This window comes from Sorex araneus, chromosome X, assembly GCF_027595985.1.
Source record: "Sorex araneus isolate mSorAra2 chromosome X, mSorAra2.pri, whole genome shotgun sequence".
NCBI lineage: Eukaryota > Metazoa > Chordata > Mammalia > Eulipotyphla > Soricidae > Sorex > Sorex araneus.
In genome coordinates, this window is record NC_073313.1 from 105,831,948 (window position 1) to 105,849,572 (window position 17,625).

General features: G+C 40.8%; 1 protein-coding gene across 2 annotated transcripts in view; it reads left to right on the plus strand.

Moving 5' to 3' along the window:
* The first annotated feature begins 1,455 nt into the window (after window positions 1–1,455).
* The window catches only part of COL4A5 (collagen type IV alpha 5 chain), a 245,474-nt gene continuing 229,304 nt past the window's right edge, over window positions 1,456–17,625 (plus strand). For both annotated transcript variants that reach the window (XM_055121721.1, XM_055121720.1), the window contains exon 1: window positions 1,456–1,536. In XM_055121721.1, coding sequence (XP_054977696.1) covers window positions 1,456–1,536 — 81 coding nt within the window. The remainder of the gene's footprint in view (window positions 1,537–17,625) is intronic.

The following is a 17,625-nucleotide window of genomic DNA, read 5'->3' on the forward strand; positions in this document are numbered from 1 at the left end:
CTTGAATCTACATCTATATCTATATATCTAGAATATATGTAACTATATATCTATTTATATATCTATATAGATATGCCTATATAGATATATATAGAGAGAGTGTGTATAACTGGAGGACCGCTGACTATTCTGGTTTGTGTAGTATTAGAACATAGTGTGCCTGAAACCTAAGAGTGTTGTAAATCACTGTGCCTAAATAAAAATTGAGAAAAAGCAAAACAAAACAGAGCACTCGCGTTCTGGATTACAAGAAATGGGCTCTCCTTTAATGTTGGTAGTATTTTATCAAGAATGATATTATGCAAATAAACAATAGTCATAAGCAAAAAATAAGTAAATGAACATACCAAACTAATTGGAGATACCAATTCAATTGCCATTAACTACTTATGTCTATTTCTCTTAGATGTTTCATGCTAAAGAAAATTACACTAAAGTTAATTATTTTCCAGTTCTGACTTCACCGGAAATAAAGCTTCGGTGTGTTTTAATGCCTTTGATATCTTTTCAATGAGAGGCTGAATATTAATTATGGATTTCAATATTGGTAAATAAAAATGCCAGTATTTCAAGAGCATTACTTCATATAGGAAGTACTGAAATCAGTCGTATGCTCCCAAATATGAAAAATATACGCATTTAGGCTTCACACACATAAATGCAGCTGATCTCTTACTTTTTCAGTTATTCACATCATTGAACAGGAAAACTCTAGTTCAATTATTCTAACCTTTTCACATATCATAACCCGTTGTACATAATACCTCTGCCTGGTGACCTTGCGCAAAGCAAAAAGAAAATGCCACCGGCCCACGGAACAGAGATTAAATTTTGTATCTAATCATTAACAATAAAAGCACTGTGTGGCCTAAGAGTCCTCCGCTGAGAAAAGTAGTCCCAGCCCAGGTCTACGGGGAGTTGACTTTAAGGTTCACACCAGGGCAAGTGGGGCCGGCTAGGGGAGCGCACTCTCCACGGAGGGTGCACGCCAAGTGCCAGTAAATCTCCCGCTGGAGTGCCCGGTGGGCCGTGGAGTGTTCTGGAAGTTTCCCTCCCCTGAGTAAGTGAGCGTCACTCCCTCGCAGGTTGGCGGTGCAAACTCTCCAACGGTGGCGGAGGGATCCTGCGTTTCCCCGGGGGCCGGGGAGGGGGCGGGCGCGCGGGCCGAGAGGCAGGGAAATTAATCTGCGGGACGGGACTGCGGCAAAAGTTTGCCCGTCAGCACGAACGAGGAAAGTGACCCTGAGAAACCGGCGGCTCGTGGGCGCAGGGGAGGGAGGCAAGAGTCGCTCTCCCCCGCCTCCCTCTGGCAAAGTTTCTTTCTCCTCGCCCTCGCGGGCCCGCACTGGCCGGCCACCCCCGCGGCGTTGGGTTCTAGCCGCCCGTCTGCGGTTCCGACTCTGTCCGTCGGTGCGGGGGGGGGGGGGGGCAGAGCTTGGCCGCGGGAGGCGAAGAATGGACCGGCGCGGGGTCCGCCTGGCCGCGGGCTTCTTCCTCCTGGCCCTGAGCCTCCGGGGGCAGCGGGTGGCGGCTGCGGTAAGTGACCCCCGTTCCCCGCCGCCCTCTCGCGCCCCCCGGCTTTCGGCGGGGGGAGGGGGCAGACCGGCGCCGCTGGGCTTCTCTCGGGGTTCCGGCTTCCCCGGGCTCGCTGGAGGGGCGCGACGAGGGGCGCCGAGCGTAACCCAGGCGCGCCCAGCTCCCCGCCCCCCACCCCGAAGTCCAAGCCTGGGGTTCAAGGGTTTAAAAATAGGGCGGCCGGGCGGGCGGCGCGCGGGGGGCTGCGGCTGAGGTTGGGGGACGGGGGAGCCTCCGCTCGCTACACTCAGGTGGCCCTTGGCAACGTTCCCTCCCCACTCTCCGCCCTAGGCGTTGCCCGGCCCGCGGGGGCCCCGTTTCACCGGCGTACCCCACCCTCCCGTGATCCAGACTGGAGCGCTCCGTCCCCGTTTCTTGAAAGCGTTAGCTTCGTCCGGGTGTTCCGCGCGCCTGTGCAGTGCTTCCCTCTCGCCCTTCGCTGTAACACCTACGCGGCGCACAGCCTTGGCCTTTCTAAAGAGCTTTTGGAAACAAAAGCTCAGATGACTGACCGGGACAGGTGAGGGGAAGGCGCTGGGGTCAGGCCTCAGGTCTTCCGCACTCCCCTCCTTCTTTAAAAAAGAAAACCAAAAAGGGTGCTGCACTTTTGGTGTTTGTCCACTTAAAAATCAACACCCCCCCCAGCCTTACCGAAGTACCAGAACAAACTGAAAATTTGTTCCTCCCCTATTTAGAGGACATTAATTTTTCTAAGGAGGATGGATTGTTCTGTTTTTGAGGAGAATGGAAGAACATGTACATGGGAAGTAACAGCCAAAAAATTCCACTTAGTTTCAGGAATGTAGGATCACAGCCCTGTCAATATATCTTCTAGAAGGGCATCAGGATAGATCCACCCTCTTTCTGGGGGAGAGAGGCAGAAGTAAAAGAATGGCTGGTTTTGTCAGAGAAAACCAAGTCCACTTGGGTTTTTAACTTCTGAAAAATTAAATGCGTGGCAAATTAAGTTATATTTGAGTGATCATAATGGGTGGTTTGTAAAAACACTTTTTAAAGTATTTTCAGACACAGCGAGCAGTGCGCAGGGCTTACTGCGGTCTCTGATATCAGGAATCATTCCTGGTGGTGTTAGAGGACATTATGTGGTATCAGTGATCAAACCTGGTGGGGCTTGTGTAAGACAAGTGCCTTACCCCTCTGAACTATCTCTCAGGATCTTAAAAATACTTTTAGTATGGGATCAAGTCTTTGGGCCTTTCATGTAAAGGTTGTGAATAGCTATTATGCTGTGGTTTATCTGGGTTCACTTTTAAGTATGTTACCTTGTTTCTCAATACTTTCATTATGTCCCAAGTGAAATTAAATTTCTTCATAATCAAAGTATAAGAACTTTCTGTTCCTTTTTTTTTGGCTTTTTGGGTCACACCCGGAGTTGCACAGGAGTTACTCCTAGCTCGTGCACTCAGGAATTACTCTTGGCGATGCTCAGAGGACCATATGGGATGCTGGGAATCAAACCCGGGTCGGCCGCATGCAAGGCAAATGCCCTACTCAGTGTGCTATTGCTCCAGGCCCAACTTTCTATTCCTTTAAGTGTAACATAATTGCTAGAGCAAATCTGATAAGCAAATAAGCATATAAAATACACACGTATATATGTATATATCTACATATACATATATATATGCACTATAGCACTGTCTTCCCATTGTTCATCTATTTGCTTGAGTGGGCACCAGTAACATCTCCATTGTGAGACTTGTTACTGTTTTTTGCATATCGAATATGCCATGGATAGCTTGCCAGGCTCTGCCCTGCTGGCGGGATACTCTAGGTAGCTTGCTGGGCTCTCTGAGAGGGATGAAGGAATCGAATCCGGGTCGCCTGTGTACCTACCTGGGTAGGGTGTTTTCCTTGCATGCGGCTGACCCGGGTTTGAGTCCTTCCCTTTCAGAGAGCCCGGCAGGCTACCGAAAAAAAAATATTTATATATACATATATATCACTGAATCATTGTATAACTGTCATCCCATTTCTCATCGATTTGCTCAAGCGGGCACCAGTAACGTCTCCATTGTGACACTTGTTACTGTTTTTGGCATATCAAATACTCCACGGGTAGCTTGCCAGGCTCTGCCTTGCGGGCGACATACTCTCGGTAGCTTGCCGGGCTCTCCAAGAGGGGCGGAAGAATTGAACCCAGGTCAGCCACGTACAAGGCAAACACCCTACTTGCTGTGCTATATATATATATATATGTATATAGTGGAGGGCTGCAGGACAGAGAACCCTGTTTCTAACGTATGCAAAGCTAGTCCTCTATCATTGGCTTACCACTCTGATCTTAAAATACTTTGAATTACACATGTCACATTTTTTTGCTATTAAAAGTAGTTAGACAAGTTTAAGGAAATGAGGGGTGTGGTGTACTGGGAGAGAGTATAGCAGGCAAGTAGGGGGCTTATCCTGTCACAGCTCACCTGCATTCCACCCAAGCACCACAAGGAGATTTCTGAGCACAATACCAAGAGTAAGCCCTCAGCATAGTAGGTTGTTGCCCAAAAACCAAACATAAAAAAATATTGGGGGGACCAGGGAAGATGGCTCAATTGTGTGAAGCAAGTGCTGTGCATGTGGAAGTCCTGGTTTCAATCTCCAGTACCATATTATACCCTTTGTACCACAAGGAGAGGCCCTCAAGCACTGTAGCAGTAAAGCCCTTGAGCATTACTGGTAGTGGCCCCCAAATCAAATTCTTTATTTGATGCAGAACATCTTTTGAAATTCAGTAGGCTCAATCGGGTTACTCTAGTGGGATAAACTCCAATTGTCTTCTTGTTAACAATTTTTTAAACATCTTGGTATGACCTAAGGCATTTGTTTGGGGAGGAAATATTTTTTAAAAAAAATTTTATTAGAGAATCACTGTGATGTACAGTTACAAACTTATAAACTTTTGTGTTTGCATTTCACTCATAAGTGATCATTTACTCATCCCTCTACCAGTGCCCATTCACCTCCACCAATGATCCCAGTATTTCTCTCACCACCCCCACCCCATCCCCCCACCACCCCACCCTGCCTGTGTGGCAGGGCATTCCCTTTTGTTCTCTCTCCTTTTTGGGTGTTGTAGTTTGCAATAGAGGTATTGAGTGGCCTCCATGTTCAGTCTATAGTCTACTTTTAGTTTGCATCTTCCAATCCAAATGGGTCCTTTTGGGAGGAAATATTTCTTGACTGATAAAATATTGTTCTTTTTTGCTGTTACTAGTAAATGTGCATCTTATACCATTAAACAGACACATATAGTAATCCTTTTTTTGGCTTTTTGCGTCACACCTAGCAATGCTCAGGGCTGACTCCTGGCTCTGCACTCAGGAATCACTCCTGGCAGTGCTCAGGGGACCATGTGGGATGCTGGGAATCGAACCTGGGTCGGCCATGTACAAGGCAAATGCCCTACCCCCTGTACTATCACTCCAGCCCCACAGTAATCCTTTAAGTTGTTGTTTTGGGTTCACATCTGGCTCTGTGCTCAGGGATCGCTTCTGGCAGTGCTCAGGGGACTATCTGGTGTGCTCTAACCTGGGTCATCTGAATGCAAGGCAATGCCCTACCTGCTTTATAATCTCTCCAACCCGATTGTTATTTTTTTTCCGGTGGGGGTGGGCGGCATACCCTGCTGTGCTCAGAGGTGCCTCCTGTTACAGTGCTTGGGAATTACTCCTGATGGGAGGGAGAGCATGGGGTGCTGATTACTGAATCCTGTCCTCTGGCATATAAATTGTGCACACTAGCCCTTTAGTCTGTCTTCCTGGACCATTAAAACAAAATTAGTATTATTTGTTTTGGTTTGGAGGCTATGCTCAGTGGTGTTCAAGGCTTAGTCTTAGTTTTCTGCTCAGGGATTACCCTGGTAAAGCAAATGTCTTACCAGTACTATCTTTCTGGCCCTTAAACAGTTTTTAAAGATTTTTGAATGCTTTACATTTAGTTTCATGAATTAATATGAGCTATGACCCACAGTTACAAATACTAGGGTCAGTATTTACTTGTTCTTCAGAATAATATTCATTAATATTCATTTGGTATACAGAGTGATAGAATAATGCATAGTTAGATCTCTGCTTTTCTTGAATGTGGCAACAGAGGAGGTGCAAAAGAAATGAAAGAGGTAGTTATATTTCTTAATGAAGCTAGGAGAAATAGCATAGAGAAATGGAAGAGGCTTTGGTCCTAAAATAAGATCAGTTTGAAGTCTTCATGTATATATTTATGTATAGTTTAAAAGCAATTTAAAGCAATTTTATGCTGTATATAGAATGTTAGAGTTCCAGAGCTGAGCAGATGGTTCAAAAGGCTAGAATACTTGCTTTGCTCTTGGAAGACCCTGTCCTTGGCAGTGCATGCTCCCCAGTACTTCAGGGAGACAGCATTGTGCTGGAATTAGCCCCTAGGCACTGCTGTGTGTGGCTCAAAGATTTTTTAAAAATGAGTTTAATAGATTAATTATAATTTGTGGCAGATTATTATTTTGAAGATAAATTGCCTTATGTTTTTTAGTCTTTTTATAGTATTTTAACATACTAGATATTAGGAGTATGTTTATTGTGCTAAAACAGGTTATGGGACACACTTTTCTTAAGATACCCAGTCCACTTTTCGTTGTTTGATTTGGGGGCCACACCTGGTGGTGCTCCAGGGCTACTCTTTTCTCTGGGTCCAGAAGTCCCTCCCAGTGGTGTTTGGCAAATCATGTTGTATGGGGTATTGGATCAGGGTTGTAGCATGAAAATCAAATGCCTTAATTCGTTTGACTTTTTCATGTTAAAGCAATGTAAGATATACTTATATTTTATATTTTTATATTTATATTACATATATTTCACTTTCATTTTATTCTCTCCAGAGCTGCCATGTCTACTTTTTAGAAAATCAGATTGTAATCACACATCATAAGTGGTCCTAGATCTATTTTCTGCCACCCTATATTTTATTTTCTCCTTCTGTTTTCTCACTGGCTAAATGATTTGTAATTAGCTCTTCGTTTTCTCATAGTTGCTATAAGTAGCACTGCACTGTAGCAATGTTGTTCCGTTGTTCATCGATTTGCTTGAGCAGGCACCAGTAACGTCTCCATTGTGAGACTTGTTACTGTTTTTGGCATATCGAATACGCCATGGGGAGCTTGCTAAGCTCTGCCATTTGGGCGGGATACTCTCGGTAGCTTACCGGGCTCTCTGAGAGGGACAGAGGAATCGAACCCGGGTTTGCCGTGCGCAAGGTAAATGCCCTACCCGCTGTGCTGCTTTTATACTCCAATCCTGCTATAAGTAACTTATCTTTATTCTATTCCCATAACTCTGTTTTTCTAATGTTTCATAGGTTGAGTTACCCAGATTCTAACATTTTGTGTCTAACTTTTTTCTTTTTAACATAATGTTTTTGAGCTTTGCCTATAATGTGTACATCAGTTTGGTGATTTTCCTTTATGTTTTGCTGTTATTTTCAGAGAAATAGTTTATTTTCAGCACAGTACTGTTTATTACCTTTTATCCCTGATTACCCCCTGCCCCCCGCACACAGACCACTCCTAGTGCTACTCAGACAACTGAGCTAGGCTTTTCAGTGCTTGAACCCAGTGGTGCTCAGGGGCCTCCTGGATGATGCCCAGAAGTGCTCAGCAGGCCATGCCGTGCTGGGGATAAAACTCAAGGTTTTCCACATGCATGACATGCACTTTTTAGGTCATTAGGCTATCATCCTGGTCCTTCAAGTCAGTGTATTTTGATTTAAAGAAGATTCTATTTATTTTATTTATTTTAGTGACCTTGAAATTACAAAGTTATTCATGACTGGGTTTCAGTCATTCAGTGAGTCAACATTTCAACACTAATCCTATCACTAGTGCCAACTCCCTCCACCAATGCCCCCCCCACCTCTTGCCTCCCAGTCACCAGTCTGCTTCTATAAGAGGCACTTTTTTCTTATAAGTTTTTCTCTGTGATTCAGAGTACTGTTGCTGATAGGGTTTTTTTTTTTTTTTTGCTTTTGGGGACCATATGGGATGCTGGGAATCGAACCCGGGTCGGCCGCATGCAAGGCAAACGCCCTACCCGCTGTGCTATCACTCTAGCTCTGCTGATAGGGTTTCATATGTAACATTTTGCCAACTTTCAGCACCACCTCCTCTTCCAGGTTAAATTCCTCCCTCCACTGTAGTTGTTGCCCCCTCCCTGACCTATCTCCCAGCCCTTCAAGTGACATGTTTCTTAACTAAACACTACTTCTAATGTTCCTTGTTTTCATTGCCTTTGGGTATTTGTTATTTCATTATATTCCTTTATATCCACATATGAGAGAGTCTGTCTTGTCTCCCACTGACTAATTTTATTCAGCATGATATTTTTCAGATCCCTCCATGTAGCAGCAAGTTTCATGACTTTGTTTTTTCATATGACCCAGTAATATTCCATTGTGCATATGTACCATAGTTTCTTTATTCAGTCATCTATTCTTGGACATTTGGGTTGTTTAAGGAAGATTCTAAATTTTCATCTGTTTGACTTAATTTATTTGGAAAAATTATTCACAGTGATTCTGTAGGAAATAATCTTACCCATTTTAATATAGTTTGAGTTAATTTAGTTTCTGGAAAGCTTCTGCAATGTGAGCCACATATTTAAGCATTAGAATCCCTTCAAAATTATTTCCCCATTGGCTATAATTGAGTCAATTTTCCCCAGCTTTAAACTCATGCCAAATTCATTGTTTTATTCTGAAGTAAAGAGATCAATTTCTTTCTTTCCTTTTTTTTTTTTTTTTTTGCTTTATGGTCACACCCGGCAATGCACAGGGGTTACTACAGGATTTTCTCCTGGCAGTGCTCGGGGGACCATATACCATATGGGAGGCTGGGAATCGAACCCGGGTCGGCCGCATGTGAGGCAAATGCCCTTTCCGCTGTGCTATCGCTCCAGCCCCAATCAATTTCTTTTATGTTGTGAACTTTAAAAATAAGCTATACATTTTCTTCAGGTGAAGGTATGTTAAAAATTTCCACTGTTTTGCAAAATGCGTCTGCCTAAGTTCTGGATTTTCCCATTCCTCACTCCTTTTACGTTACCCACACCTATAGTATATTTCCCTAAGGGAGGATGTATTTGGGAAGGATAAATAAAACAGACTTTTTATTCTTCTGGTTCATCTCATCGGTTGAGTTCCTGAGTTTTTTTAAATGTCTTTATTTCAGAGTGAATATACACCATTTATTGTAATTTTTGTAATGTTGAATAAGTTCGTTCTTAGCTCTAACCTCTCTCAATTCTGTTTGCTTTTACAGCTTATTTAGGGATTTCATTTTTCTGCACAGTTTTCATAAAGATTTATTTTATTTCTTTTATTACTTTATTAGACCTTATCTCATCTCATGTCTTCATTTGAGTACTGAGTAATGGGAAAAAACACAGATTAATGTGAAGTACCAAAGGAGACTAAAACTGAAAGGTCAGCTTTCTGAAAGGGTGAAGAAAGAGGTTCACCTTTAGCGGCTTAGATTTGCTTTCCTGACTAATTTTAATTTGCTTATTGGCAACCTTTATGTTAAAAATAGTGGCAATTAAATTTATCTAGTAACTAATAAATGTATCATAGCGGATTTTTCATGCTTGTATTCTCAATGTTTTCTCATTCCTGTTACCCCAGATACGGGAAAAGAAATATTTTTTCCAGATGGATAAATTATTGCAAATGTAAATTGACAGTATACTGAGAATAAAGGTCAATTCAAAATCCATTTTTAAAAAAAAAATTTCTGTGATGGATTATAAAACAATATATTACCCAGCCTTTATTTGAAACTTAAATCCAGATTAAATTTGAGAGATCTGACATTATTCAGAGTGAGGGATTGTTTTAGATTATAATCTTTGACTGGAGCGATAGCGCAGCAAGTAGGACGTTTGCCTTGCATGTGGCCAACCCGGGTTCTATTCCTCCATCCCTCTCGGAGAGCCCAGCAATCTACCGAAAGAATCCTGCCCGCACGGCAGAGCCTGGCAAGCTACCTGTGGCGTATTAGATATGCCAGAAACAGTAATAACAAGTCTCACAATGGAGACTTTACTGGTGCCTGCTCGAGCAAATCGGTGAACAACGGGGCTACAGGGCTGAATAATCTTTTCTTAATTGTGCTTGTGTATATTTTTAAATTTTTAAATATTCAAAATTGGGGCTGGAGCAGTAGCACAGCGGGTAGGGCGTTTGCCTTGCACGCGGCCGACCTGGGTTTGATTTCCAGCATCCCGTATGGTCTCCTGAGTACTGCCAGGAGTAATTCCTGAGTGCAGAGCTAGGAGTAATCCCTGAGCATCGCCGGGTTTGACCCCAAAAGCAAAAAAAAACCTAAATAAATATTCATATTATATGTAATAAATTATGAACATTAATTATATATTTAAATGTTTATTATTAATATTTATACATATGATATTTATTATTTATTTTATTTTTACCTCGTGTAGTTAGAATTTTTGTGAAGATTTCTATTGGATTTAAGTATTAATAGAATTGTAAATTGTAGAAGATAGGAATATATAGCTAGAAAGATACTGCAAAAGTTTAGACACTTGCCTTTCACAGAACTGGATCTTGTTTGAATCCCTGGCACCACCTATGATCCCCAGATCACTGACAGGAGATACTCCTGAGTACAGAGCCAGGAAAAAGCCCTGAGCATGACAAGTGTGGCCCAATTACAAACCAAAAAAAGAAAAAGGAGACAGAAGTAGAATATAGATGTAAGTTCTCATTCATTCGAATGGAAATCTGTACTTTAAGAAATGTTAAGGATTCATTTTGGGTAAAATAAACTGTAGGGTATATGAATTTTCATCTCTTTTCTCTACCATTTCCTATAAAAATACAACATTAGCCTAAAGATGACATTATTTTAACATACACTTCTCTATGCTAAATATGTAGTCAGAGTGAAATGGGAAGAAAGACAGAGATGTATGGATGTAAAACAATTGTGGGGAGATTAAAGTCATTTTTTCTTACCTATATTTATTTATAATTAATGTTTATTTTTATTTTTAATTTTTTTGCTTTTTGGGTCACACCTGGCGATACACAGGGGTTACTCCTGGCTCATGCACTCAGGAATTACTCCTGGTGGTTTGGGGAACCATATGGGATGCTGGGAATCGAACCTGGGTCAGCCTCATGCAAAGCAAATGCCCTACCCGCTGTGCTATCGCTTCAGCATAGGAGAGCCTGGCAAACTCTCAGTGGTGTATTGATATGCCAAAACCAGTAAAAATGATGGGTCTCATTCTCCTGACCTTGAAAGAGCCTCCAATGCGGCACTGTTGGGAAGGACGAGTAAAGAGAAGCCTCTAAAATCTCAGGACCAGGACGAATGGAGACATTACTGAGACCACTCGAGAAAATCGATGATCTTCGGGATGATGATGATGACAACGATGATGATGATGATGATGATGATGATGATGATGAGTGCTTATTACTTTTGCAATAAAATATTTATCTAGTAGACATTTATTGCTATACTCAGACATTTTTATTTAAATAATTTAGCAATATATTTTGCAGGTAATTTTTTTGGTCACACCTGCTTGTGTCAGCAGTACTATTTTTTAAAAATTTTTAATTTTGTTTATTGAGTCCCTGTGAGATACAGTTACAATGCTTTCATGTTTGAGTTTCAGTCATAACAATGATCGAACACCCATCCTTCTACCAATGCACATCTTCCACCACCAATGTCCCCAGTATCACCTCCCAATCCCAACCCTTCCCCTGCCTCTGTGGCAGACAGTTTCCCTCATACTGTCTCTCTGCTTTTGGGCATTATGGTTTGCAATACAGATACTGAGAGGCAGTACTATTAATAGCCTTAGTGCTTCTTGCAGGGACATGTGGTAGTCCACTGCATGCAAAGCATATGCTTTAGCCCTTGAATTATATCTTTTGAAGTATGCCATCTTGCTTATTAACAGAACGATGAATTTATGAAAAACTAAAACACAATTTTATTATTTTTATAAACATGCCAAGTCTATTTTAGAATTTTCCATTACTTTCCCTTTTAAAGTAGAACTTAAGTACTTTATATTAATGTAGACTGTGCCAATGTTTGCCTGAATAAACCTAAGACCAGTGATTATTATTTTCTGCCATATACAATGGAGAGGAGTCATCTTTACTTAAACTGAACTTTTCTCATATAATGTACGATTGGTATTCTTTTTGAAAATTTGGTTCTGTGGCCATAATTAGTGGTGGTTGATGGTCCATGTTGCACCTGGGATCAAATCCAGGTTTCCTACATTCAGAGCATGCACTCAGTCATTTGAGATATTTCTCCAATTCCACAGTCATCTTTTCTCATCTACAGAGTGGCAAAAATTTGCATTTTACCATTTTAATGTTATTTTGAATAATGTATCCACTTTTTTTTAAATTTAGAAGCAATATATATTAAGAATCCTGTAGTTTTACTTTTGTGAATATATGTAGAATTTTAGATAAATTGACACAAATGCTGCTATAAAATAAAAATTCATTTCTTGTTTTAAAAGGGACAATATTGAAACTTTATTTTATTATGATATTTGGATTGGGGGCCATTATCTTGTGGTGTTCACGGATTACTTCAGGCTCTTAGGGCTTGGAGGGGCATGTGGTGCCAAGGATCTAACCACAGGCTCAGTGTGTAAAGCATGTGCTCTAGACCTTTTATCTAATCCCTGGAACCTAAACCTTCATGTTTTAATCACATGTTTCCTAGTTGAGTTAGGATTATTCAGTTTAATGTAAGATAATATAGTAGGAGTAATAAACACTTCAAACGTTATTTTGGGGTTTAGCAAGATAGTACATTAGGTAAGACATTTGCTTTACACACAGCTGACCCATGTTCAGTCCCCAGCATCTAATAATGCCCTTCAGAGCATGGCCAGGAGTGATCCCTGAGTGCACAGGAAGGAGTAAGCCATGCACACCACTGGGTGTAGCCCTAAAACAAAACAAAGCAAAAAATTGGCAGGCAGAGCTAATTTGGGGGTTATTTTTTACCAAAAGGAAATTTAAATAAATACTTAGAATATTCCAGGAAATACAGTGTCACATTTAGTAAAGTTAAGAGAACAAGTGAATAACTTAGCTATTCCAACTATGTTTTGCCTCAGCATTCCTTGGTGCAAACTTCCTCAGTGAAGAATGCCTCATGGGAGTTGCCTGTGGAAATCTTATTGAAGAAGTTCAGTTCCAATTCAAGATCCCCTCCCTTCTATATGAAAAAAGAACGTTATTAAAATATAGTTTACATACAATCAACTACATCTATTTTAAGTGTGCAAGTTAATGAATTTTGACAAATGTATACACCTGACAAAAATTAGGATGTTGAATGGTTTCATCACTCCCAGATTTTCACTTCTGTCAGTCCCAGTAAAATTTTGCTCTATACTTGAACCCTAGAAGCTACTGGTCTTAAATATTTCACTATGAACATTTGTGTACAAATTGTTTTGTACATGTGACTTACTTCTTGGTTAAGTGCAAGAAATAAAAAGGGACAGTGCGTAGTCTCTTTAAATTTACAAGAAACTGCTGAAATATTGTCAAAATAATTTTACTATTTTATGTTCTTATCAGTAGGATTAAGATATAAGATCAGTTTAATTATAACCATTCTTGTGGGTACAAAATATTAACTTGTGGGTTTTTTTTGCATTTTTATGTTGCTGAGCATGTTTTCATGTAATTATTGTCTATTCAAGTATCTTTTGTGTCTTTTGAATTTTTTTTTGCCTTTTTTTGGGTCACTCCTGGCTCATTCACTCAGGGATTACTCCTGGCGGTGCTCGAGGGACCATAAGGGATGCTGGGAATCGAACCCTTGTCAGCTGCGTGCAAGGCAAATGCCCTACCTGCTGTGCTATCGCTCCAGCCCATGAATTTTTTGTTTTTAAAGTAAATATTAAGATTATCATTTTAAGAATTATTTTTACGGGGGTGAAGGGCGTGGTGAACGCCATATTACGAGGACCACAGATGGGATTTACGACTGCAGCAATAGGACGCGAGGTGCTCTTGGGAAGGTGGCTGGCCTTCCCACCGCCAAGATGTGATCCCGGAGGCCGCACGTGTGTGCGGCCTCTCCGCAGCTGCATGAGCGTGACTCCAAATGCCAGCTTAATTTTTCGGCATGGGCAGCTCCTCTGAATGTCTCCAGACTGAGAACTAAGCCGCGGCCCCATGCCCGCCCAGGAGGGGAAAGGTATTTCTCTCTCGCCTCTTCCTTGCCGGGAGTGAAGGGCGTGGTGACCGCCATATTATGAGAACCACAGATGGGGTTTACAAGCTTGAAATGATCCAATATCTGCTAGAAATCTCCCTGTACTTAGTTGCTAAAGTACAGAAATCCAAAACCTATCATGGCCGCGCAACTTCATATCTTTTCACAACAGGTCTGACTCTAGTTGGGTACTCCTAACAATAATAGTGAGGTTTGTGTTGAAATATTGAATGTAACCATAGTAAATAGAAAGTAAAGTGAAATTTATCAGTTACATGGAGGGGGGTGCGGGGGAGCGGGATGGAAGATGTGCTGCTTGTTATTTTTTTTGTTTGTTTGTTTTTGGTGATGGGATATGGGCACTGGTGAAGGGATGGTTGTTACAGCATTGTATAACTGAGAATTAAGCCTGAAAGCATTTTAATTTTCCACATGGTGATTCAATAACATAAAATTCTCTTTTTATAATTTATTGATTTTTAATTAGTGAGTCACAGTGAGGGTACAGTTACAGATTCGAACATTTTCGTGCTTGTTTTACACCATGCAATGTTCGAGAGCCCATCCCTCCACCAGTGTCCGTTCTCCACCACCTATGAACCCAGTATCCCTCCCACCCCCCAACCCATCCCCCCACCCCACTCCGCCTCTGTGGCAGAGCATTCCAATTTGTTCTCTCTCTCTCCTTTTGGCTGTCGTGGTTTGCAACAGGGTTATTGAGTGGCCATCATGTACAGTCTCTAGTCTACTTTCAGCGTGCATCTCCCTCCCTGCTCGGGGTTTCCAATCACATATTACTTGGTGTTCCCTTCTCTATCTGGGATGATTTTCCCCCAGTGTGTGAGGCTAGCTTCCAAGCCATGGAGACAACCTCCTGGTATTATAAACTACTATTCTTGGGTATTAGTCTCCTACTTTGCCATTTTATATTCCACAGATGAGTGCAATCTTTCTATGTCTGTCCCTCTCTTTCTGACTCATTTCACTTAACATTATACTTTCCATGTTGATCCACTTATATGCAAAGTTCATGACTTCATTTTTTCTAACAGCTTCATAGTATTCCATTGTATAGATGTATCAAAGTTTCTTTAACCAGTCATCTGTTCTTGGGCACTCAGGTTTTTTTCCAGATTCTGGCTATTGTACACAGTGCCACGATGAACATATAAGTGTGGATGTCATTTCGACTATACTTTTTTGTTTCTCCAGGATATATTCCCAGAAGTGGTATTGCTGTATCAAATGGAAACTCAATTTCTAATTTTTTGAGAAGTGTCCATATTGTTTTCCAAAGGGGCTGGACCAGTCGGCATTCCCACCAGCAGTGTAGAAGGGTCCCTTTCTCTCCACATCCTCTCCAACAGCGGTTGCTTTTGTTCTTTTGGATGTGTGCCATTCTCTGTCGTGTGAGGTGCTATCTCATAGTTGTTTTGATCTGCATCTCCCTGATAATTAGTGATGCAGAGCATTTTTTCATGTACCTTTTAGCCATTCGTATCTCTTTCTTGGAAAAGTTTCTGTTCATTTCTTCAGCCCATTTTCTGATGGGGTTGGATGTTTTCTTCTTGTAGAGTTCAACTAGTGCTTTGTATACCCTTGATATCAATCCTTTATCGGATGGGTAATGGGTGAATATACTTTCCCACTCTGTAGATTGCCTTTGTATTCTGGTCCCTATGTCTTTGCGGTGCAGAAACTTCTTAGTTTAATGTAGTCCCATAAAATAAAATTCTTAAAAAAAGAATTATATTTATATTCTGAATACAAAGTCTTTGTCATGTTTATACACACAAAGTATTTTTCTTTCTCCATTATAGGAAATTTTTAAAATGGTTCTTTGAAAATATCAAAAAATCAAACAAGCTTTACCTACACTGAAAAATAGATACGATAAAATAATTTTATAGCAGTTATAAAATAACTCTCCCCCTGGATTCAGGAATAAGGGTCCCAGAATGTGAATGTAGCTGCCTTTCTGAAAAAGCGCCACTGAACCACTTTGGGTGTACATTATATTCTAATAAAACCCAACTGGAAGGTCAGGATAGTCCCTTTGCAAAACATCTTATGTCTTAGAAAATGTGCATCAAACTGTGCAGGAAATAATAGAATAAAACCAGTTAGGGTCTTTTAGACATAGAGAGCAACCGAGGTAAAAATAGATTAGGAAATTATCAATACTTTATACTTTAGGGGTGCCTGATGATTGGGTATGTGAAAGAACACAGCTTCTGTTTTTCATGTACCTATTGAATGTTGATATCCTTCATAAATGACCTTAATGTCTCTGTCAACTTAAACAATGGCTCACATGTTGGGAGCCAGAATGGGAGAGATATTGTATTGAATAAATAACTAGCCTGTGAGCTCACTGATGGCTGCCTAGGCCACCCTCTAGCTTGGACAGTTCTTATGTTTGTCTCCATCTGTGATTGATTGTCTCATTCTTTGTGTCTGACCTCCACTGGATGGAGGTTGAAACGTGCCAGTCAGATTGGCTTTAGATAGTTGGGTAAGGGCTAACAAAGCATCACGAACCTTTGCATCAATATTTGAGAGCTTGTCTGGAGGTTTTAGCAGGGGACCGCAGCTACCTAAACTGAAGAATGGTCCATATCTATTCCAGGAAGACTCTCATCTTTAACCAAGTGTACAGCTTTGGGAGGGATGCACATGGAGTGATAGATATTGCAGCCAGATCGCCTTCACATCCCCTACAATTCTTAAATTGTGATTTTCTTAATTAAACTTACCTTTGGTGGTTTACATCTTGTTTTTTCCCCCGGAGTGCTGATAAAGTTGGTTCTGACAGTTCCTTTTTACTTCTTTAATATTTCTGTTGACAGAGAGGTGCTTAGAGCTGCTACTCCATCATTTTCACCTGCAGCTTTTGTTGCAGGTCAATTGGACATATAAGTGTGAATCTTTTTCTGAACACTCTACTTTTCCGGTGATATCTGTCTATCCTTATGATAGTGCCATATTATAAACAATAAAGCTACACTCTTTAAAAAAATTTATTGAATCACCGTGAGATAGTTACAAAGCTTTCATGATTGAGGTTTAGTCATACAATGATTGAACATCTATTGCTCCACGACTGTACATTGTAAAAGCATTATTGAGGGAAGTTTATGGCAATAATAGGCTTTTAATGTATTTTTATGTATTTTTCTGTACTTGACTTCAGATCATTCCATACTAGTACATAAAGAGCTATTACTATAGCTCTCTAGATCATTGTGGACAGCAAATATTGATTGCATGATTGTACCCTAATTTATTTAACCAATCTCTTATTAGTATTTCATTTTTAGTGAATTTTTAGCGTACTTATGCAGTAAATAACCCTGTAATAAGTAATTTCAAATGTGTGCTCTCTAGGATAAATTTCTAGCAATAAAACTGTTGGGTTCTATAACATAACTTTATAATTTTGATGGGTATTTTCTCCATAGTATTTTTTTCATATTATTTAAAAATTTTTTCTGAAGACCAAGTAATAGATAAAGTGATTTTTTTGTATACCCTCGGTAGCATTCTACTATCAAACATTAGATCTTTGCTAAAGTAATAGTTAAAACGTATTTTTTTGTAGCTGGAGCTATAGCAAAGTGGTTGGGCTTTCGCCTTTCACGCGGCCAACCCGTTTTCGATTCTTTCGCCCCTCTCGGAGAGCCCAGCAAGCTACTGAGAGTATGGAGCCCGCATGGCAGAGCCTGGCAAGCTACCTGTGCGTACTGGATATGCCAAAAACAGTA